This window comes from Triticum urartu, chromosome 2A (assembly GCF_056163025.1).
Source record: "Triticum urartu cultivar PI428250 chromosome 2A, HENAU_Tu73, whole genome shotgun sequence".
Classification (NCBI taxonomy): Eukaryota; Viridiplantae; Streptophyta; class Magnoliopsida; order Poales; family Poaceae; genus Triticum; species Triticum urartu.
The window spans coordinates 749198699-749221675 of NC_141874.1; the positions used below are offsets into that span (position 1 = coordinate 749198699).

At 49.6% G+C, this 22977-nt stretch overlaps 1 protein-coding gene and 1 pseudogene across 1 annotated transcript; both read right to left on the minus strand.

The window, feature by feature from the left end:
- Positions 1-1564: 1564 nt before the first annotated feature.
- On the minus strand, positions 1565-5030 carry LOC147987682 (bystin-like protein). Its single transcript, XM_087545435.1, has 10 exons — positions 4552-5030; positions 4335-4461; positions 4110-4161; positions 3686-4013; positions 3410-3489; positions 3281-3328; positions 2490-2636; positions 2142-2214; positions 1971-2043; positions 1565-1828 (listed from the first exon to the last, which is right to left on the minus strand). Exons 1-10 carry the CDS (start codon positions 4933-4935, stop codon positions 1749-1751), a joined length of 1392 nt encoding a protein of 463 aa, XP_087401561.1. The 5' UTR covers positions 4936-5030; the 3' UTR covers positions 1565-1748.
- A 1458-nt stretch (positions 5031-6488) lies between these two features.
- Positions 6489-7468, minus strand: LOC147987683 (putative indole-3-pyruvate monooxygenase YUCCA10 pseudogene; annotated as a pseudogene).
- Between the last annotated feature and the right edge of the window lie 15509 nt (positions 7469-22977).

The following is a 22977-nucleotide window of genomic DNA, read 5'->3' on the forward strand; positions in this document are numbered from 1 at the left end:
AACTTAACATTAAACAGTTAGTGATCACTCATTTAGGATTGCCTTGATCTTGCGTAGCTTCCGCCGATTTGCATTGCTGATGTACGTGTCGAGCGTCGCTGGCATGGTTGAGTGCCCGGACCTGTTCCTGGTGATGGAGTTCGGAATGGAGGAGGGGCGTCGGGACTGCGTGTCCGGTACGGCGAGCGATGATGTGAGGCACGTGCTGAAGTCGAGCGTGATGAACACGACAGAGGACTACTAGGTTGTCGGGCAGTACGATGATGCGACAGGCATCTTTTCGCCAGAGGTGGACGGCTAGCGAAGCATCGAGGATTGCTGGACCACACGTAAGCGTCCAAATCCTTCTTAGACGCGCGCAAGAACTGATGCATGCTGTCGGTATGGCTGAATGAGTTTGATAGCTAGGATGACGACATCACCAGGGGCTGGTCTGGCATTCATGTGCGCTTTAAAATGGGTTTGGTTTCAAGCTGGCGCCTCGGGTGGCAAAATTAGTCACGTGCACCTTGTAACAATGATTTTGCTAATTGCTATCAAGTAAAATGCAAAATCGTTTAGGGGGGGGGGATGCCCCCCTCCCCTAGATTCATCCATGGGATGGTTCCGAAGAAGGTGTGGATGGATGGAGACGGGAAGCAGCTGCGGCAGTGGCCGGTTGTGGACATCGAGTTGTTGAGGAGCAAACGGGTCATCGGCTTGCTCGAACCGCATGTGAACGCTGTTCACATCTAGCATTGTAGATGGATTTTTTTTCACTGTTGCAAACTCATATTTTTGTTGTTTTTAGCTTTGGTACCTCATGTTGCAACAAATGAAGGAGCATGAGAGGACCATATCTCTCAGGAATTCGATCATTTGCTTTGTACGATGCATTGATCAAGTGAAATCAAGTGATAACTTGGGCAGTATTTCTCTCTCTTCTTCCAACAAACAAGTTGACCATTCGGTGGTGGGGAGTTTTGGAGGTGGGAGCCGGACGTACCCTGAGCACGCGGAAACAACAATATCCAATTGTACTGTTCAACATTGGGACCGGCACCGTGAAGGTGTCCAAACTCGACCGTAAACATCATCCCTGGAGGGTGATATGATATCACCAAGCATGGTATTATTGTAGCACTTTTAATGTGAAAAATACCTAGTGTCGAAACACTTGGGGATCTAGTAGGTGAGCTTCTATTCCCTTAAGTTACATATATGTCACTTATAACCTTTCATGAGATATCCAATTCTCATCTAGTTTTTCTTTTTGAGAATCAATTCTCATCTAGATGAGAAATACAGTACTAGCAAAACTGTTTTTTTTATTTTATACCAATAACGTTTGGACATTTCGTTTCGCTTACGACTTTGGTCCCTTTTTTTAAGGGTCTCAACAAAGATTTTTATTTTTTACAACTGGCTCAACAAAGATTTAATTAGAACCAAAAATTACGGTAGTGTGTATCCAAACAAAGGGCAGCCCCAACATTCGACGTAGTGTCAGAAAATTGTGTTGTGTTCCAATGATACCCAAAGTTCTGTTTGCGTTGTTCACGCCCTTCATCTACACTATGCCAGATTCAGGAACCATGAATACATGTTGAAATTCAATCTCAACTCTTTTGTTCTTACAAACCAGGGTATATATATCTCTCCTCAACAGCAAAAAAAGAAGGTACACACAGCAAAAACACTCTATGATCAAAAACTGAAGCGCCGATGAAGTCCACACAGCAAACAAACAATGGCGCTCGCCGCGGCAATTAATCCTCCTCCATGGGCACTTCTGGAACATTCCACCTGTCCTCTTCAATCGGCTTGGTGATCACGGAAACAGGTGAGCGTAAGGGCAGAGTTAAGGACACAACCGTGTCACAGGACAGTAGAAAGGCTTTGATTGCACAGGAATGAAATCATTTGCTTGAGCGGATATTAACATGCAAATCAAAGAACTTGAAATTAGTGGTGCGGGCAGTGAAGGATATATATCGACATATCGGTTGGCTTTTCTCCCCTGTTGGCGCTGCTCCGGAGCTCCCTGCGAATTTCTGGAGTCACCTGTATATACATGGACAGCGGCGAGCGTATTTCAGTAAAATAAGCAGCATTCCAAAATCCAAGATGCAGGCATGCGAATGGCGAAATGAGAGTCGTACCAAATAATGCTTCTGGTTATCTAACAAGCGCAAGAGTTGCTCCTTGTCTTTCTTCTCCAACTCATTCTTGTATCTGTTTAAAAAAATATTTAGCAACACATGGATGAACAAGTGGAAACTTTGCAACGGCGTCCATAATGGAACAATTTGAAATGAGAGGATTTCCGTATATGAACATTTTTCCCATTAAGCACTTTGCCCCAGTTATGAGAAAAGGTTCACAGAGAAGAAAAGCAGGTAAAGAGAACCTGCTATATCACAAGCACAGTAATTGTTTTGCTGAATTAAGAGTGATGCTTTTCAGATTAACCAAAATATGCCTTCAAACTTTACACATCCATCACTAACCTTTCCACAAAGGCGAGCAGTGACTGGTGCCATATAACAGGCATGCTCCTCTCATCGTCAAGAAACCGCATGAAATGGGCAAAAACAGCATCAAGTACACGGTACGGCAAAGCATATTTCTTATCCAGAAACAGCTTGATAAAGTAACTGCAAGAGAGATATTAATTAGCTTACAACATGTTCAGGGAATACAGAAAAGGAGATACATTTCAACCACTGTCCTACAAGAATCCAGGCATCTCAGCAAGTAAATATCACACAAACTATCCTCTTAGAAAGTATCAGGCACCTCAGTCGAATCCATCATGTTGCATGACAGAACTACTTGGCTTCAAAATTCAAATATGAACACTGCTCCGGAGCTCCCTGAGATACTGTAGAACAAGATTCTAAATTTTGAGGCGAAAATGATGGAATTCCTAGTGACAGCATGGTGGTCTCTATTTGGAACAATGTAATAACAGGCTTGTGAAAACCCTTTGGTCAAAAAGGCCAAGTCGTATAAATTGGCAGACAGACACACATGAAAGGACGTAGTAAAGGAAGTGCTGCTGTTTTTCTGCATAATATAACATCTGACTAGCTATAATATCTTTTACTGCGGCAAAATTTTATTTACTTATCAAGAAGTGTCATTTAACTAGTAATTGGTATTATCAAGAAAAGGCAATGCTTAGTCACAGAAGTATAAAGTTCATTGGGCAAAATTTGTGGATGTTCTTATACTACACGCAAACACACACACACACACACACACACAAAAGAACAGATTATAAGGTGCCACACTTCACCTAGTGGTGCCACAGTACTCCAAATCTGCTAGTTTCATTAATGCCGCGCTGCATCAAAATGATAAGTAGAGATAAGATATCAACTTTACAACCATCTTAGACAAGAATTTTACACCACATTAAGCTAACCTCGCATGGAGTGGAGGAATGGTGACTTTCTGGATAATACTACCAATAATTACTGCTTCACGCAGAGTGCAATTTCCTTCCTGCAGTCAGAAATTTGAGCTTATATAGTGAAGAGGAAAGGAAACAATACAAACATCATTCAGATGCAAGTCTAACTAGCACTAAATGTGGATTATGGTACGTCCAATGCATAAGCAATACAATCATACACCATACAAAATGAAACACAATGAATTTGCCACGCGTCCTAGAAAATTCTCTACTCTAAAGTCTTACCTGACAGAGTGGCAGCAAAATTCCTTTGAAAAAGGCAGCAGGCTTGTAGAGGGATTTTTTCATAGACTGATAAAGTGCAAAATGGAGCCTCTTGTTAGTTTTTATGTCATGGCGAAGACGCGGCAGCAGAATAGCTTCGTAGAACCGCACGGCGTTCTTCGCGTTCATGTTTGAAGAGAAGAGCCGTGTTGCTTGGTACACTGCGTTAGGAGACCAGTTCTGAGGCTCAGTTAACTGCAGCACATCTGCCCAGCATTCCAACGATGGGATACGCTTGAATGCTTTGGGAATCTTGCCACTGGTGTATCGGCTCAAGAGCTGGCCAACCCTGCGTATGACAAATTCAACAATCAGCACCCCGTATAAAAACAACGAGAAGAAGCTCATCTGTGCACTGGAACGGAGCAAGTAGCATGGCACATACTCTTTATAGAGTTCAATAATTCGGCTGTCCAACTTGACAGCAGGCCGTCCTTCTGCACAAGCACACACAGACTCAGGAATTCCATACACAAAACATACACATTGGACATCCTATTTCAATTTACTCGGCATCCAAAATGCGATTAAACTTTACTCAAAAGGGTTCCTAATCGGCGCAATGGTCAATAATTGATAAGAAGCGTCAGAGTTGAGAATGGATGCCTACCTGTTGAGACAGTGGCGTCCTTCTCCCTGATCTTCTGGAGGATGATATCACCAAGCGATCGTTTGGAGGAGGTGTCCTTGGACATGAATGCGGCGAGGGCCTTCTCGTCCTCCTCGTCGATCTCCGGCTACCAAAACCAGCAAATTGAAGTCAGCAACACCCAAAAAACAGTCCCATTTTACTATGACGACTGACGAAGCAAGGCAAGAGGACGCACCACACCGCCGTCGTACTCGCTCAGGGCGTCGAAGCCGTCGAACTCGTCGACGTCCTCGTCGTCATCGTCGCCGTCGGCAGCAGGGACGGGGAACGGCAAGGACGTGGACGGGGCGGAAACAGCTGCGGCGGCTGGTGTGGCGGCGGCGGCGACGAGGTCGCGGGAGTCGGCGAGGCCCTCCTCCTGCTGCTGCTTGAGGGCCTCGCGGAGGATCTTGGCGCTGATGGAGGAGGGCACGGACTCCTCCTCCTCGGCCTGGTGGCGCTTGGCGGCGCCGGAGCGGCGGCGCTTGCCGGCGTCGGCCACCGCGTCGGCGTCGGCGCCGAGCGGAAGGCGGCTGCCCTTGGGCTGCTTCTCGGCGGACTTGCGCTTCTTCCCGGCCATGGCCGCTGGCTCGGGCCTCGGTGGTCGGCGGGGCGGCGGGGGACGGAGGGAGACGGCGGTGGCTGCGTGGTAAAACCCTAGAGGAGGAACGAGGATGGCGGATTGGCGGGTTTTGTTTCTCTGGACTTGTGGAGGGCTCGCTCGTCATTGCTGGGCCTGCTTGCTTCTTCCCCTTGCTTAAGGGGCCGGCCCATCATGCCTCTGTTTTTTTTGGGAACAATGCCACAGTTAGATGTGCTATTTTTATATCTCACAAAAAAAGATGTGCTATTTTTACCTAAAAAAAAGAGAGGTTAGATGTGCTATTTACCCCTAAAAAAGGATGTGCTATTTTTGACAAATCATCAGAACTAGTAACATTCTAAATAATGTTTCTAAAAAAAATTAAACATTCTAAATTTATCTCGAAAAAATGTAACACATTCTAAACATGATAAAAAAGGTAAACATTCTCAATATGATATAGTTGCACTGGTTCCATTCTAAGACTGAATAGCACTACAGTACCTGTAATGGACATAGTGAACTATGCAGTTGTTTTGAGCTGATGTGGTTACTACCTCATACACTGATGGGGTAAACATGCCACAAGATATTTTGGTATAGATAATAGAGTATTGAGTGCATGCCTCTTGCTTCAATTAAACAAAACATAATGCACAGTTTTAGTTTCAAGCAAAATTACAAATCTCTCTGGACAATAAGAGTACAAAGCGCTTTCTTATTATAGTATAAATTTACATCATATGAACCTTGAAATAAACATAAATCTACTTGTCTAAAAGCTAGATACAAAGGTGACACAATGGATATATTTCTCAAAGAATCAACCTTCTAGCATGCTTGCATGGAAAACTACATGCAAAAGATGATTGAACTTGACATAGAGTCCATCACAGATTTGATGTCATTAGCGATATTCTTGGCATCTGTTGCAATACCAGCTAATCCTCTCCTAGCCAACCCAGCACAGTAGAGCCCATTTTCACCTTTCCAATGATTCGGATATTTTTGGATGGGCAGTCCGTTGCCATTTAACATGCTCTCAACATTGATAACTTGGCATATCAAATCAACATATGTTATAAATTTATGTCATGTCAAGGATATACTTACTTTGATGATGCCTTTTTTGATCAATCCAACAGTCCCAACATCAATTACTGCAGATCGGCCTGTTTCTGATTTGAGGGTCATTGGACCCATTTTCGGCCTTGTGATGCCATGCTGTGACAGGTCTCCAAATATTAAATACGCTGCCATCACAAGGAGTTTATCCACTAGATTCAATGGAAGACGGTGAGCAAGTGTCATCCCCAAACGAATTAATTCCTTTGTCATTACATGAATCTGCAACCACAAAACATGTCACACCTCTTTTGAAGTATGCATTATAAAAATAGAATTTCTTCTTTCAAGAAATAAATTTTTGTCATGTGGTTCCTCTAGTCTTTTAGTTGTTTGTGTGTGATATAAAATAGTCCATCTCTGTTTCTATGTGAAATACTTCCTATTAGTAATAACACTAAAAATTGCATCTCTTCTATTAATAACTATACTAAGAATTTGCGTTCATGCATCCAATGAAAATATATAGTGCATGTACGTACCGGGCTTCGTATAACAATCGATGTGTTGGCACCATGGGTCGCAAGGTCATAAGCAATTTCCATCCCGGAGTTGCCAGATCCAATGACCAATACATTCTTGCCAGAGTAGCTCTTGCCTGACTTGTAGCTTGAGAAGTGGATAACATCACCTAGAAAGTTTTCCAGTCCAGGGAACATTGGAATATTCTCTGCACTATTCTCACCACTTGCCACAACAAGAAACTTCGTCGTGAACTTGACTGTGGTGCACTTTGACATGTCCTTTGCCACAATGGACCAACATTTTGCATCATTGACCTATGTGGATGACTCCATGCTGGTGAGATACTTTGGTTGAATGTTGAAACGCTCAACATAGTCATCCAAGTACTTCACAAACAAGGTTTTTGGTATGTATGTTGGTGCATCTACAGGGTATGACATGTGTGGCAACTCACAGAACTCCTTTGCGAGATGCAGCTTGAGGCGATCATACGCGCGGTTGCGCCAGAGTGATGCGCTACAGCTCTCGCGCTCGACGATGACATAAGGAATTGAGAATTGGCTAAGGCATGCTGCCGTTGCGAGGCCTGCTGGCCCAGCACCAACAATCAACACTGTAACACCCTCCATTTCAAAGAGAAGACTTGACAAAGTTGTGGGATAAGTTCGGTGGTAGTCCGGTGGTTGTGTGTTTGCTCGATGAACTTTGGATGACATGCTCGTGTATGGGGGCATATATATACTGGTATCCTTCATGGGCCAATCTGTTTTATGGATTGAGGGATGAAAAAGGTAAATATTTATTGAGGCCTAATCCTAGTGTGTAGGAGTATTTCCATCTAAAAATGGAGCCGTTGTTGGTTGTGAAGGCGTGTACTGATACAAAATAGGTAGGAAACACACCGTTGATCGATTGTTGGTATTGGAAACTTATCGACCATCTTTTTTATGTGTAGATTAAAGATTCTTCATGTTTCTTTCCTTTTGCATCATCACCAATGACAATTACTACTCTAATAATATTCAAGTGTTTCTTCCTCTTTGTATACGATATAGGATATTATAAGGATAAGTCTGATTTCCAAACACACATTTATAGGCAAAGTCAAATATAATGTGGATGACAAAAGGAAACAATCATCTGAGAAGGATTTGTTACCTGATGAAGGTGTGTACCTGGGGTAGGAGCACGGACCCGTCCCAAAGAGTCCTACCCAAGGACATCCCTAGAAGAAATCACCCATCAATCGACTTGAAGGTACTCCACTCGACGGGTTCAAGACACTCGACCAAGAAGCTACCACTCGACCATGAAGCTATTCACTCGACTGCCAGGAGACCTACAGTCACTCCGTAGGCAAACGGTCAGCTGTTAAGTAGTCTTCATGGTCATTACACCACTTTATTAGAGGCGTTACCAGTAATGCCCCATCTTAAATGTACTTTAAACCCTGCATTACTGAGGGCAGGAGGGGGCCGGAGAACTCTATATAAGCCACCCCCCTCCTCAGTAGGAAGGGTTCGCACCCCTGTAATCTATACACGCATAATCCAATCGACCGCCTCCGGGCTCCGAGACGTAGGGCTATTACTTCCTCCGAGAAGGGCCTGAACTCGTAAACCTCGCGTGTAACAACTTCCCAATAGCTAGGATCTCGCCTCTCCATACTCATCCCCCCTACATCACTGTCAGAGTTAGAACCACGACAGTTGGCGCCCACCGTGGGGCCGGAATCTTAGCGCTTAGTTGGAGAAGTTGTGATTTTTCTCGATCCCTTTGATCATGTTTTCTTGCGGAGTTTTGGTGGAGGACCGCGAGATCCGTCTCGGCGCGCTCACCTTCATCGTCGACGACTCCGCCTGGCTTCAGGAGGCACCGCTCGACATCGACGCGCTCCCCGCCCGCGGTGCGACACATTTCCGCGCATGCGTTCGTGGCGTCCTCCTGCGGCAACCGTCGACCCAATATGGGTCGGCCCCCGTATCGTCTCCCCGCCCTGTCTCCCACCAGCGCAAGTGCTCCGGTCGGTCAAGACTTCAGTGGTGGGTGAGGCACGCCGTGGCCCGCCAATCAGCAGCCCCGCAAGTCGCGGCCATCGAGCCCGTCGAATCCCTCTACGGCCTGTTCGACTTGTCGACTGGCTCCGTGGAGACCGCATCCGAGTGCGACAGCAGCGATCCAGCGGCTGAGGTTCTGGCGGTCGATGGAACACACAGTCCCCCTGGTTTCCCTCGCACTGATGGAGGCGCGGGTGGGGGCGATCCGTCGCATCCCCACGACGAGTATCTCCCCGAACCTCTCACGTCATTGCAGCGAGAGGAGCTTCGCCGCCGGAACATGGACGCGCTCCGCACTCCTATCGTCGGAGAGACCCCCGAGGCCCGGGCCTTGGAGGACGCGCGTTTGGCCAACTTGGCCGAGCGCACTCGACTGGAGAATCTCCAGCGAGCACTCGACGAGCAAGCGCGTCAGCGGGCTCCCGAGTCTAGTCGACACCAGCTCTTCCCGCCGACGCAGGTATATCGAACCCCAGTTCAGAATCTGGCCGCCGCGGCCCGTATAGCAGAATCGATTCAGCCCTCCCAGTCGGAGGCTGGCAGGGGCTTGTTACAGATCAGAGCATTGCTCCGGGCGGCGAGAGACCAGAATTCCGCTGTCTCTCAGTCGCGGAATAGGATCCACAGTCGGTCTGTCGCAACAGATACAGTCGAGTCAGCTCACAGCCCGAGATCGCCCCCGAGGCATGAGGGACGTGGTGGCCAGCATGATCAGTACAGGAGGAATGAGCAGTATGATCACCGATTCGACCGTGATGATCGACGTCGAGTGCCAACCCCTCCCCCGAGGAGTGGGTCATATGCGCCTCGACGGCAAGATGACAGACGCCCTCATAGTGTTGGGCAGAGGATTCCAGTCGACCCCAGAGACCCAGGCTTTGATGCGAGATCCATCCTCGTTCAAGGTTTGGTTGACAGGAACAGAGCTCATCGAGAAGGCCACAACAGAGATGCGCCTACCAGCAGCAGAGTACGTGCTTCAGGGCCAGAGTGTTTCAGTCGAGCCATCAGAGCCGCAATGATACCTCCCAATTTCAGGTTGGCGACTGGAATCGGCAAGTTCACCGGTGAATCTAAGCCTGACACCTGGCTCGAAGATTACCAAGTGGCTGTACAGATTGGCGGTGGCAATGACGAGGTGGCCATGAAGCATTTGCCTCTCATGTTAGAGGGCTCGGCCAGAGCATGGCTAAATCAGTTGGCACCCAGCAGCATTTACACTTGGGAGGACCTCTCCCGAGTGTTTATCACAACCTTTGAAGGAACATGCAAGCGACCTGCAGGCCGAACCGAGCTGCGGTCTTGCGTGCAGAAGCCGAATGAAACTCTAAGGGAATACATCCAGAGGTGGATCACGCTGCATCACTCGGTTGAGAACGTGCCGGACCATCAAGCGGTTTGTGCCTTCAAGGAAGGTGTTAAATACAGAGAGTTGAATCTGAAGTTCGGTCGAACTGGAGAGATGTCTCTGAATCGGATGATGGAGATTGCCACCAAGTATGCTAACGGAGAAGACGAAGATCGACTCCGGAGTGGCAAGCAGAAAACAATCGCCCAGGAAACTGGAGGCAATTCCGGTCGAAAGCAGAAGTGGAAGGCCGAGCCAGCCGCCCCTGGAGAGGCCCTGGCCGTAACCCAGGGAAACTTCAAGGGAAAACCCAAGGGCACCTGGAAGCCCAAAAAAGTCAAGGATCAAGACGGAAATGATGTTTTGGATCTGCCATGTCACATCCACACCAAGAAGGATGAAGAGGGTAATTTTATTTACCCAAAGCATACCACTCGACAGTGCCGGCTCCTGATCCAGCAGTTCCAAGGAAAACAGTCCAAGGATAAGGAAAAATAGTCGGACAGAGTCGAGGACAAGGAAGACAGTGACGATGGATACCCCCAAGTCAATTCCACCCTGATGATTTTTGCCGATGTCGAAAGCAAAAGTCGACTGAAAGTCATTAACCGAGAGGTGAACATGGTTGCCCCGGCAACACCCAGTTACCTGAAGTGGTCCCAGACTGCCATCACATTCGACCAGTCTGATCACCCGACGCACATTGCCACCCCTGGGAGGCAAGCTTTGGTGGTCGACCCAATTGTTGAAGGCACCCGACTGACTAAAGTCCTGATGGATGGAGGCAGTGGCCTGAACATATTGTATGCTGAAACATTGAAAGGAATGGGCATTCCGATGTCCAGACTCAGCACCAGTAACATGAGTTTCCATGGAGTCATTCCTGGGAAGAAAGCCCAATCACTCGGCCAGATCGCTCTTGATGTGGTTTTCGGTGATTCAAAGAATTACCGCAAGGAAAAGTTGACATTTGAGGTCGTGGACTTCCAAAGTGCTTATCACGCCATTTTGGGCAGGCTAGCTTACACACGCTTCATGGCCCGGCCATGTTACGTGTACCTCAAACTGAAGATGCCTGGCCCCAAAGGTGTGATCACTGTCACAGGCAATCGGAAGAAGGCGGAAGAGTGCTTTCAGAAGGGCTCAAAGATTGCAGATGCTCAGATGGCAGTGGTCGAGCTGCAAGAGTACCAAAAGACTGCCGACCCAAGCGAGTTGCTACGAGCCAAGAAGCCTGCTTCAGAAACAGCTTTTCAGTCGTCCGGTGAAACAAAAACAGTCAACATTCACCCGACCGACCCCGACGCTGCCCCGACTCACATCTCAACGACGCTTGACTCCAAATAGGAAGAAGCGCTCATCTAGCTCCTCCGTGAGAACTGGGACATCTTCGCATGGAAACCCTCCGACATGCCTGGAGTTCCCAGGGGGCTGGCTGAGCACCGTCTACGGGTCGACCCAAAATTCAAGCCTGTGAAGGAACATCTTCGACGGTCCGCCGTCCAGGAGAAGCAAGCCATTGGCGAGGAGGTGGCTCGGCTCTTAGCAGCAGGGTTCATCCGAGAAATTTACCACTCCGAGTGGCTTGCCAATGTCGTCATGGTCCCCAAGAAGGACAAGTCACTTCACATGTGCATTGATTTCAAACATATCAATCGGGCCTGCCCGAAATATCATTTTCCTCTCCCTCGCATCGACCAAATAGTCGACTCGACTGCGGGGTGCGAGAGATTGTCTTTTCTAGATGCTTATTCCGGGTACCATCAGATCCGTCTGTATGGACCCGAAGAAATCAAAACAGCTTTCATCACCCCATTCGGATGCTTCTGTTATGTCACTATGCCATTCGGCCTCAAGAACGCCGGAGCCACGTTCATGAGAATGATTCAGAAGTGTTTACTCACTCAAATCAGTCGGAATGCGGAGGCATACATGGATGATATTGTGGTCAAGTCACGCAAAGGTTCCGACCTGCGAGCTGACCTTGCCGAAACTTTTGCCAACCTCAGGAGGTATGATATTAAGCTCAATCCATCAAAATGCACATTCGGAGTTCCAGGCGGAAAGTTACTCGGTTTTCTCGTTTCCGAACGAGGGATCGACGCCAATCCTGAGAAAATTGGCACCATACTCCGGATGAAGCGTCCTGTACGCGTGCACGATGTCCAAAAGCTTACAGGCTGCTTGGCCGCTTTGAGTCGATTCATTTCTCGCCTCGGTGAAAAGGCGTTGCCTCTCTACCGACTGATGAAGAAGTCTGACAAGTTCGAGTGGACTCTAGAAGCTGACGCAGTGTTTGCAGAACTCAAAGCTCTGCTCTCCACCCAGCCGGTGCTTGCTGCCCCAATCAGCAAAGAGCCTCTGCTGCTGTACATTGCGGCCACGGGACAAGTTGTCAGTACAGTACTCACGGTCGAGTGGGAAGAAGAAGGAAAGGCCTTCAGAGTTCAGCGCCCAGTCTATTATCTGTCTGAAGTTTTGACCCCTTCAAAACAAAGATACCCTCACTACCAGAAGCTTGTATATGGGATTTACATGACCACGAAGAAGGTTGCACATTACTTCTCTGACCACTCCATTATAGTCGTCAGCGACGCCCCACTGTCAGAGATACTTCATAACAGAGATGCAACTGGTCGAGTGGCCAAGTGGGCGATTGAACTCCTTGCCTTAGATATCAGGTTTGAAGCAAAGAAGGCTATTAAGTCCCAAGCAATCGCAGATTTCGTCGCCGAGTGGATTGAACAGCAGCTTCCGACTCAAGTTCACTCGGAGCACTGGACCATGTTCTTCGATGGATCTAAGATGCTGAATGGTTCCGGTGCTGGGGTAGTTCTAGTCTCCCCCCGAGGAGAAAAGCTCAGATACGTCCTCCAGATTCACTTCGATTCCTCCAACAATGAAGCAGAGTATGAAGCACTTCTGTATGGGTTGCGCATGGCCATTTCACTCGGCGTCCGTCGCCTCATGGTCTACGGCGACTCAGATTTGGTGGTTAATCAGGTGATGAAGGAGTGGGACGTCAGAAGTCCGGCTATGACCGGTTATTGCAACGCAGTGAGAAAGCTAGAAAAGAAATTCGAGGGGTTAGAGCTTCATCACATCCCCCGACTCAAAAATCAAGCAGCCGATGATCTGGCAAAGATAGGCTCCAAGAGAGAAGCCATTCCCAGCAATGTGTTTTTGGAGCACATCCGCTCGCCGTCAGTCCAGGAGGATCCTTTCACAGAAGAAGCCCCACAACCGAAAAGTGCCACAGATCCGACTGAAGTCGAAGTTCCTGCTGTGGTCGACCTGATCATGGAAGTCTTGGCCATCACTCCCGACTGGACGATACCATACATCGCGTATATCCTAAGGAAAGAGCTCCCAGAGGACGAGGAAGAGGCTCGACAGATCGTCCGCCGATCCAAGGCCTTCACAGTCATAAAGGGGCAGTTGTACAGAGAAAGCGCGACTGGAATCGGTCAGAAGTGCATAACTCCGGAAGAAGGTCAGATGATCCTTGATGAGATCCATTCGGGGACCTGCGGTCACCATGCGTCCTCCCGGACCATTATGGCCAAAGCATACCGAGCGGGATTTTACTGGCCAAGAGCAAATGAGATGGCAAAGGAGATAGTTGACAAGTGTGAGGGGTGTCAGTTCTACTCCAACATGTCCCACAAACCCGCATCAGCCCTGAAGACCATTCCACTCGTCTGGGCCTTCGCTGTCTGGGGACTGGACATGGTCGGTCCTCTGAGAACAGGCAGGAGCGGTTTCACCCATGTGCTTGTGGCAGTCGACAAGTTTACCAAGTGGATTGAAGCTAAACCCATCAGGAACCTCGATGCTGGCACTGCTATTAGTTTCGTCATAGGACTAACATTCAGATATGGAGTCCCTCACAGCATCATCACTGACAATGGGTCAAACTTCGATTCAGACCAGTTCAGAGCCTTTTGCGCCTCTCAAGGCACTCGTGTCGACTATGCGTCAGTCGCCCATCCCCAGTCGAATGGACAAGCTGAAAGAGCAAATGGTCTGATCCTCAAAGGACTAAAGCCTCGGCTAATGCGTGATCTCAAGCACGCAGCAGGTGCCTGGGTCGATGAGCTTCCGTCAGTTTTGTGGGGATTAAGGACCACCCCTAACCGGTCGACTGGAAGAACCCCATTCTTTCTTGTTTATGGAGCCGAAGCCGTTCTGCCAAGTGATCTCCTTCACAACGCTCCCCGAGTCGAGCTTTACACCGAAGATGAAGCAGAACAGGCTCGGCAAGATGCAGTAGACCTCCTGGAAGAAGAAAGAGAGATGGCCATGATCAGATCGACCATTTATCAGCAAGACTTGCGTCGATTCCATGCCCGACATGTGAAGAGTCGAGCCTTCCAAGAAGGAGATTTGGTCCTCCGAGTGGATCAACAGAAACCACACAAGCTTGCTCCTACTTGGGAAGGCCCCTTCATCATCACCAGAGTCCTCCACAACGGAGCGTATCACCTCTACAATGTTGATCGCCAGATTGACAAGCCGCGAGCTTGGAATGCGGAACTACTCCGCCCCTTTTACACTTAAGTTCCTTCCCATAAAGATGTAATAAGAGAAACTTCCGCAGTTCATTTTTATCAAAGTCAAGAGTGTTCCAATGATTGCTGTCACTTCTGTTTACATACAAGAACCCCCAGTGGGTGACTTAGCCGCGAACCCGTTTCGCCTAAGTTCAAAAAAAAATCCTACCGAGTGGAGAGCAAACCTCCCACTCGGGGGCTTAGCTGCAGTCCAGCACTCGCCTAAGTTCTCCTACGCAGAGACTTAGCTGCAGTCAGCACTCGCCTAAGTTTGAAAAATCCTATCGAGTGGAGAGCAAACCTCCCACTCGGAGGCTTAGCTGCAGTCCAGCACTCGCCTAAGTTCTCCTACGAAGAGACTTAGCTGCGGTCAGCACTCGCCTAAGTTTGAAAAATCCTACCGAGTGGAGAGCAAACCTCCCACTCGGAGGCTTAGCTACAGTCCAGCACTCGCCTAAGTTCTCCTACGAAGAGACTTAGCTGCGGTCAGCACTCGCCTAAGTTTGAAAAATCCTACCGAGTTGAGAGCAAACCTCCCACTCGGGGGCTTAGCTGCAGTCCAGCACTCGCCTAAGTTCTCCTACGCAGAGACTTAGCTGCAGTCAGCACTCGCCTAAGTTTGAAAAATCCTACCGAGTGGAGAGCAAACCTCCCACTCGGGGGCTTAGCTGCAGTCCAGCGCTCGCCTAAGTTCTCCTACGAAGAGACTTAGCTGCGGTCAGCACTCGCCTAAGTTTGAAAAATCCTACCGAGTGGAGAGCAAACCTCCCACTCGGGGGCTTAGCTGCAGTCCAGCGCTCGCCTAAGTTCTCCTACGAAGAGACTTAGCTGCGGTCAGCACTCGCCTAAGTTTGAAAAATCCTACCGAGTGGAGAGCAAACCTCCCACTCGGGGGCTTAGCTGCAGTCCAGCACTCGCCTAGGTTCTCCTACGAAGAGACTTAGCTGCGGTCAGCACTCGCCTAAGTTTGAAAAATCCTACCGAGTGGAGAGCAAACCTCCCACTCGGGGGCTTAGCTGCAGTCCAGCACTCGCCTAAGTTCTCTTACGAAGAGACTTAGCTGCGGTCAGCACTCGCCTAAGTTTGAAAAATCCTACCGAGTGAAGAGCAAACCTCCCACTCGGGGGCTTAGCTGCAGTCCAGCACTCGCCTAAGTTCTCTTACGAAGAGACTTAGCTGCAGTCAGCACTCGCCTAAGTTTGAAAAATCCTACCGAGTGGAGAGCAATCCTCCCACTCGGAGGCTTAGCTGCAGTCCCGCACTCGCCTAAGTATGAAACGCTTCTCATTTCCCAAGGACGACGAGAGGCAGGTCGACCGCCACCTTCTCCTTCGGAGCTGCACCACAGACACAAAGTTATTTTGAGTGAAGATCAAATCCCACTTGATGGGTCATCCACAAAGAGATTCAACGACAAATCAAGTTCAAATAAAGCCTAAAATATCCGAGAGACCTCAGATCGAAGTACTCGAGCCCACAGCTCGGCAGAGTTTAACTGTTACACTTCCACTCGGCATTCCGAGGCAAATTTAAGGCAGAGTTTAACGGATTACAAGATACACTCGGCATCCCGAGGCAAGTTTTTTCATTCCTCAGGAGGAGGAGGACTGGCAGGGGCGACAAACTCATCCAAGTTGATCCCATCTGCGATGCAGGTAGCAGCAGCAATAAATGTCTCCATGAAGTCCTGGAAGTTGTGCTTCCTCGTGTTGGCAACTTGGATGGCGGCCAGCTTCTCCTCCCGCACCTCCTTGCAATGGATGCGGACCAGAGACAGAGCCACGTCGGCACCACACCGAGCTGAAGACTTCTTCCACTCTTGCACTCGGTCAGGGATTCCGTTGAGTCGAGTCATCAGAGACTCGAGATCATTTTGGAGCGTGGACTCTGGCCAAAGCGTCGGGTCGATCCGCGTCATGGCGACCTTCAGTCGAGCCAAGTAATCCACGACGCCGTCAACGCGGGATTCCAGTCAGAGCAGGTTCATGGCAGCTTCGTCTTGCACCGGAGAGTTGATTGGATCCAAACCTGTTTCGATCCGCCCGGTCTCCTCTTTGAAGTTCTGGCAAAGTTCTACATGCACGACCCAAGGATAAGTCGAATTTCATAAAACTGAGTCGACACAAAAAGAACCAGTCGGAACTGATTGTGCACCTTCGAGCTTGATGTACAGCTTCTTGGCAAAGCTCCTCAAGTAGCTCTCCAGGTCGTCTCTCCTGCGAGCGATGCTTTCCATCTTCTCGCTCAGGGTGAGGTGCTCCTTCTTCCAACGCGAACACTCCCTGTTGGCTTCCTTCAGAGCAATCTTTAACTTGGTGTTCTTCCCTTCTAATTGGTCGACCGAAGCCAGCTTCTGCGCGGCCAGAGCGGTCTTGTCATCAGCCTCCTTACGGGCAGCAGCCAAGTCCTGATCCTTCTTCGCCAGAGCTTCTTTCAGTTTTTCCTGCAAAAATGATGATTGAGTCGGAGAAAGCGAAGAGATGCTCAAGCCTGAAAACTAACCAGTCGACAAAGGCGTCTTACCTGCGGCGCCGTCTCTGACCTTCTGCAGCTCCGTCCTGGCTAGCTCCAAATCGAGGTTCATTTGAATTTGCTGCTTCTCCAGGTCAGCCAAGCGGGTTCCAAGATCACAAGACTTCTGAAGTCGAAGGGGAGGAGTTGCAATCTCAGTAAAAAAAAGAAGAAGAGCAACAAAGACAATAAATACTAAGACTACGGTCGACTGCCAGTAGTCCACCATAGTCTCGGGGACTACACCCAGTGGGTGCACTTAGCGTGCCCCCACCGGTTCCTATCCCACCCGACCGACCCCTGAAGTCGAGTCAAAGACAAGTTGCTTCCGAGCAGCTAAGAGACAATAAGCCTACACCCAGTAAAAAAAAGAAGAGAGAGAAAGACGTCGACTGCCCGCAGTCGACGGGATACCGTTCCATTCGACATGGCCCGATCAGACAGAGCGAAGAAACTCAACTACGACTCAATTTAAAGACTACAGCCGACTGCCAGCAGCCGACCGTAGTCTCGGGGACTACACCCAGTGGGTGCACTTAGCGTGCCCCCACTCGTCCAAAAAAAACCCAGTGGGTGTACAAACTTAAAGATCTTCGGAAAAGAGATTCTTCAAAGAACATACCAAAACAGACCAAGTGTTGAAGTTGACTGACCTGGACATTGCTCTGAAGAGCCGAGCTTGCGTCGTAAGCCGCCTGGCAAGCCTCCCGAGCCACTTTTACCTGTTCCATCATGACTCCAGCCTGGCGTACAGCCTCCTTCGCAGCAGCCGCTTGGTCCTCGGGGACGGGGTACGCAGCAAAAAGCGAAGACGGATCTGCAGTCGACGTTGAAGGCTGCACACTCGTCAAAGGAACAGCGAAAGTCACGGAAGCCCGAGTGGGTTCGCCATCATCCCAAACTGCAGCTTCAGGCGCGGGAGTGGATTGCGGAGTCTTGCCAGCCAACACCTTCTTCTTCCTCTTCACCCTCAGTGGTGCGTTGTCGTCGTTGTCCGGAAGGTCGATAACATGAGGAGGAGCTGCAAGGAAAACATTCAATCGACCAACGCTTCAGTCGACTCGTAAGCAGGACGGCAGTGATCGTACCAGGGTTGGAGGTGGCAGCGTCCTCCATCTCTTGGTCGTCGTTCCTGGCGGAGACCTCAGAAGTTGCACCACTGCAAATCTCGAAAGTTAGTCAGTTGGCCCAGTGAATCGACCAAGGATCCGTCCACAGTCGACAAAGGAAAGCAAGTGTTGTCGTTACCCCGAAATGGTGGGAACAACTATCTTCATCTTGGGCAAGGCCTTGGGCGGCTTAGATGGCGCCGTTCGTGGGTGCTTGGGAGCCTTCCCGGTCGGCGGAGGAGAAGAAGTCCGAGGGCGTTTCAACGACTGCCCAACAGGAGCGGCCGCCTTGCCACGTTCCTGCGCTGGATCGTGGGTGAGCTTGGACCATCCCTCCGGGCGGGAGGGTTCAGCCTCCTCCTCCTCTTCACTTGAGAATATGTCGTCGCCCTCCTCTCCCTCACCGTCGGACTCCCACTCGACCTGGTCGTCCCCGCTCTCGCCTCCGCTCCCCTCACCTTCCTCGGTCGGCCCTTGTGCCCCGTTGGGCGTCGAGTACATCTCAGTGGTAGCCTGGAGGACAAAGGACAGGACGAAAGTCAGTCGACTTACACAAAGAAGACTAATACAGAAGGCCAGATATCCGACACGAAGACATACCTGATCCACTTCATATGAGTTGTCGAGTGGAATCACCCTTCTGGCTCCTCGGGGGTTGTCTTTGTTCCCCGTGATGCCTGACAGCCACCCCTCCAGCATCTCATCGGTGACCTCCTCCGGGTGGATCCGAGTGGTGTCGTCAAGGCCAGAATACAGGCACATCGGATGGTCTCGCGCCTGGAGCGGTTGGATGCGCCTCTGGAGAAAGACCTCTAACAAGTCCATCCCAGTCACCCCCTCATGGACAAGTTCAACCACTCGACCCGCCAATACCTTGACTTGGGCACTTTCCTCCGGCGTGACTTTCAGAGAGATAGGCTTCTCGGCTCGGTCGAGTGAAAAAGGAGGAAGACCGGTCGACTGTCCGGGGGTCGCCTGGTCCTGGCAGTAGAACCAGGTCGACTGCCAGCCGCGGACCGACTCCGGGAAGGTGATAGAGGGGAAACAGCTCTTCCCCCTCGTCTGGATCGCCAGACCCCTGCACAATTGGATGACTTGCATCTTCTCGTCACTCGACTTGGCCTTCTTCACCGACTGAGAGCGGCAAGTAAAGATATGCTTGAAAAGCCCCCAATGCGGACGGCAACTCAGGAAGGCCTCGCACATGGAAATGAACGCGGCAAGGTAGACTATGGAATTGGGGGTAAAATGATGGAGCTGCGCTCCGAAGAAATTCAAGAAGCTCCGGAAGAATGGACGGGGAGGCAGAGAAAACCCTCGGTCGATGTGGGTGGCGAGGAGCACGCACTCACCGTCGCGGGGTTGCGGCTCGATCTCCCTCCTCGGGAGACGCGCAGCCTCGTGGGGAATGGCTCCTCCCTCGACCATGTCGTCGAGATCTTCCTGCCGGAGCACCGATGGCATCCAATCGCCCTGAATCCAACCCTTGGGCAGGGTGGTCCGGGAGGAAGATCCACCTCGCGAAGACTTCTTTCCTTTCCCCGCCGCCGCCGCCTTCTTCGCGCGCTCCAAAGCAGTGGTCTTGCCCTTCACCATCGTCACCGGCGAGGTCTCGCACGGGCTAACGACGCTAGGGTACGGCCGAGGGTCGCAGGAGGGCTGGCGAAGGGAGAGAGGAAGAAAGAAAGAAGGAAGCAGAAGAGAAGCGCGCGGCTTGGAAACCCCAAGCCGGCAACTTATAAGGGGCCGCTCCCGAGTGGCTGACCGGTAGACCCAGGCAGCCCAGTCAAATCCCGCAACGGACGCGCGCGCAGTACGTGACGAAAAAGGCGACGCGAGGATCGAGGAGTTTCCGCTTTATCACTTCCGATTACTGCGGCTGCTCCCGTCCCGCGCGCTTCCCAAAATCCAAATCCTGTGAGATCCGCGGGCCGCAGAACCGCTTGCCAAAAATAGAGTATCCCGCTCGTACCAACACTCGGCATGTCGCAAGCAAGGATATTCACTCGACGAAGGGCTTGGAATGGATCAAGGCGACTGAAAGAGGTTGGTGACGTCGTCCGCGACAACTGACCCTGAGTGAGGCACTCTTACAGCCCCGAAGAACCGGTCGGAAAGGATCCCCAACTCTTCCCCCACTCTAACCTCGATCCATTCGGGGGCTAATGATGAAGGTGTGTACCTGGGGTAGGAGCATGGACCCGTCCCAAAGAGTCCTACCCAAGGACATCCCTAGAAGAAATCACCCATCAATCGACTTGAAGGTACTCCACTCGACGGGTTCAAGACACTCGACCAAGAAGCTACCACTCGACCATGAAGCTATTCACTCGACTGCCAGGAGACCTACAGTCACTCCATAGGCAAACGGTCAGCTGTTAAGTAGTCTTCATGGTCATTACAACACTTTATTAGAGGCGTTACCAGTAACGCCCCATCTTAAATGTACTTTAAACCCTGCATTACTGAGGGCAGGAGGGGGCCGGAGAACTCTATATAAGCCACCCCCCTCCTCAGTAGGAAGGGTTCGCACCCCTGTAATCTATACACGCATAATCCAGTCGACCGCCTCCGGGCTCCGAGACGTAGGGCTATTACTTCCTCCGAGAAGGGCCTGAACTCGTAAACCTCGCGTGTAACAACTTCCCAATAGCTAGGATCTCGCCTCTCCATACTCACCCCCCTACATCACTATCAGAGTTAGAACCACGACATTACCAACCATGTTAACCGGTTTTGTCGGCTAGTTTTGCATCCGGTTCAGTTGTATGATGGTCAGTTTTGGTTTTGCCTCCGGTTGAGTTGACGACCATTGCCATACCTTTGGTGTCAACACAACGAGCCGTTCGATGTTGTGAACAAAAAGAAGTGGAACTTTAGTTCAAATATTTGAAATCATTTTTTTAATATAAATTCGTTTCTATACTGAACACTCGTTTAATGTGAGGCCATATTTCAACTTTGGTACATGCATATTGTCCTATGCCTGAACATCAAATTGAACGCTCATTGTATTTTTAACTCTACACACCAGAGTGTGGATATATTTTGTTAAAAAGATAATAAACCAATTTACTGAAAATCAAAATTGTCAATCCTGTCTCAATGCGGTTTTGCAAACTTGTGTGGTTCCAAACTGACTGACACAGATTAATCACAATTGTACGCAACTTCCATGCAAAACTGAACTGGAGAAGTGGATCTCGTACAGTTCATCGGATTTTGATTTGCCCAACAGAATAATCCACTACCTTCTGTGACTTACATTTAGCATGGCACAAACTGCAGACTAAACCTATCGAATAGATGATTACATTCGATTTACGACCGTCGAGTCCAAATGATTTCAACATCTATCAGACTACCACTCTGCCTCCCGCAGTTGGATCTTCTAAAGACTTGTCTGCTGGGTAGGTATATTCAGGCCTTCCTCACATGAAGGATCGTGTGGTACAGACAAGTAGCATCTTCTCTTCTTTCCAGATGGTCACTTCCCTTGGATCATTTTTGCGTGCGGAGGAACTCCCGCATTTCTTGGTGGAACTCCCCACTCACTATCAACCACATCTTCTTCGCGTCCTCCCACAACAAGTACCCATTATCCCTTGCGTGGTCACAACATTGGTCAAACATGTCCTACGCAAATAAGCGGCACCCAGATGTAAGTATAGTGGTAATCAGACTACTAGAGTACATGTTTTGAAATGTGTCCAAGCACCGTCCATCCGCAAGGAGCTGAAAGGGTTTGATGGGTGAAGGGTTTATTAATCCAACTGTCCCAACTCAATCGTTGTGGGTCGGTTGGTTTCTAACTTGAGGGTCATTCGACCATTTTTGGTTTTGGGCCTTGTGACTCCATATACCTCGATCGATCTCCAAATATGACATTCGCTACCATCACAAAGAGGTCACCCACTAGATTTAGTGAAACAAAGTGAGCAAGTGTCATCCCAGCTAAATTAATTCTCTTGTCATCACATGAATCTGCAACCAAAGGACATGTCACGCCTCTTTTGAAGCATTCCTGATAGAACAAAATTTCATAGAATATCTTCTTTCAATTGTTATTTTTTGTCATGTAGTTCCTCTAGTTGTTTGTCGTTTGGGCGTGATATAAAACAGTCCATCTCTTATATATGTGAAATACTTTCTATTAGTAATAATACTGAAAAAATGCATCTCTTCTATGTAACCACAAATTCACGTTCTAAATAGTAATTTTCCGTCATATGGTGTTCCAACTTTTAGATTTAAGTTTCTAAATCAGTTCACAGATATTTTTAATGATTTATTAGTACGTCAGCTAGCCCATGTAGTTTCACACGTTGATAATTTGTGCCATTCGAAGACTGAATAGTACGTGGAGGATCTCCTCCTGTTGCTCCTGCTGCTGCTTGAGGGCCTCGCGGAGGATCTTGGCGCTGATGGAGGAGGGAACGAACTCCTCCTCCTCGGCCTGGTGGCGCTTGGCGGCGCCGGAGCGACGACGCTTCCCGGCGTCGGCCACCGCATCGGCGTCGGCGCCGAGCGGCAGGCGGCTGCCCTTGGGCTGCTTCTTGGAGGACTTGTGCTTCTTGCCAGTCATGGCCGCTGGCTCGGGCCTCGGTGGTGGTCTGCCGGGTAGGAGGTGGGGCGGCGGGGGACGGAGGTGGGGAGGGAGACGGCGGTGCTGCATAGTAAAACCCTAGAGGAGGAAGGAGGATGGCGGATTGGCGGGTTTTGTTTTTGTGGACTTGTGGACTTGTGGAGGCCTCGCTCATCATTGCTGGGCCTGCTTGCTTCTTCTCCTTGCTTAAGGGGCCGGCCCATCATGTCATACTCAGGAGGCTGGCCGAAAAATGCCTCAGATTTTTTTGAATGATTTGAAGATT

Coding starts and splice junctions, on each gene's coding strand:
- LOC147987682 (XM_087545435.1), bottom strand. CDS start 4,935: ATGGCCGGGAAGAAGCGCAAGTCCGCCGAGAAGCAGCCCAAGGGCAGC. Junction 4,462..4,551: donor GCGAGTACGACGGCGGTGTG/GTGCGTCCTCTT, acceptor TGGTTTTGGTAG/CCGGAGATCGACGAGGAGGA. Junction 1,829..1,970: donor GCCAACCGATATGTCGATAT/ATATCCTTCACT, acceptor CTCTGCCCTTAC/GCTCACCTGTTTCCGTGATC.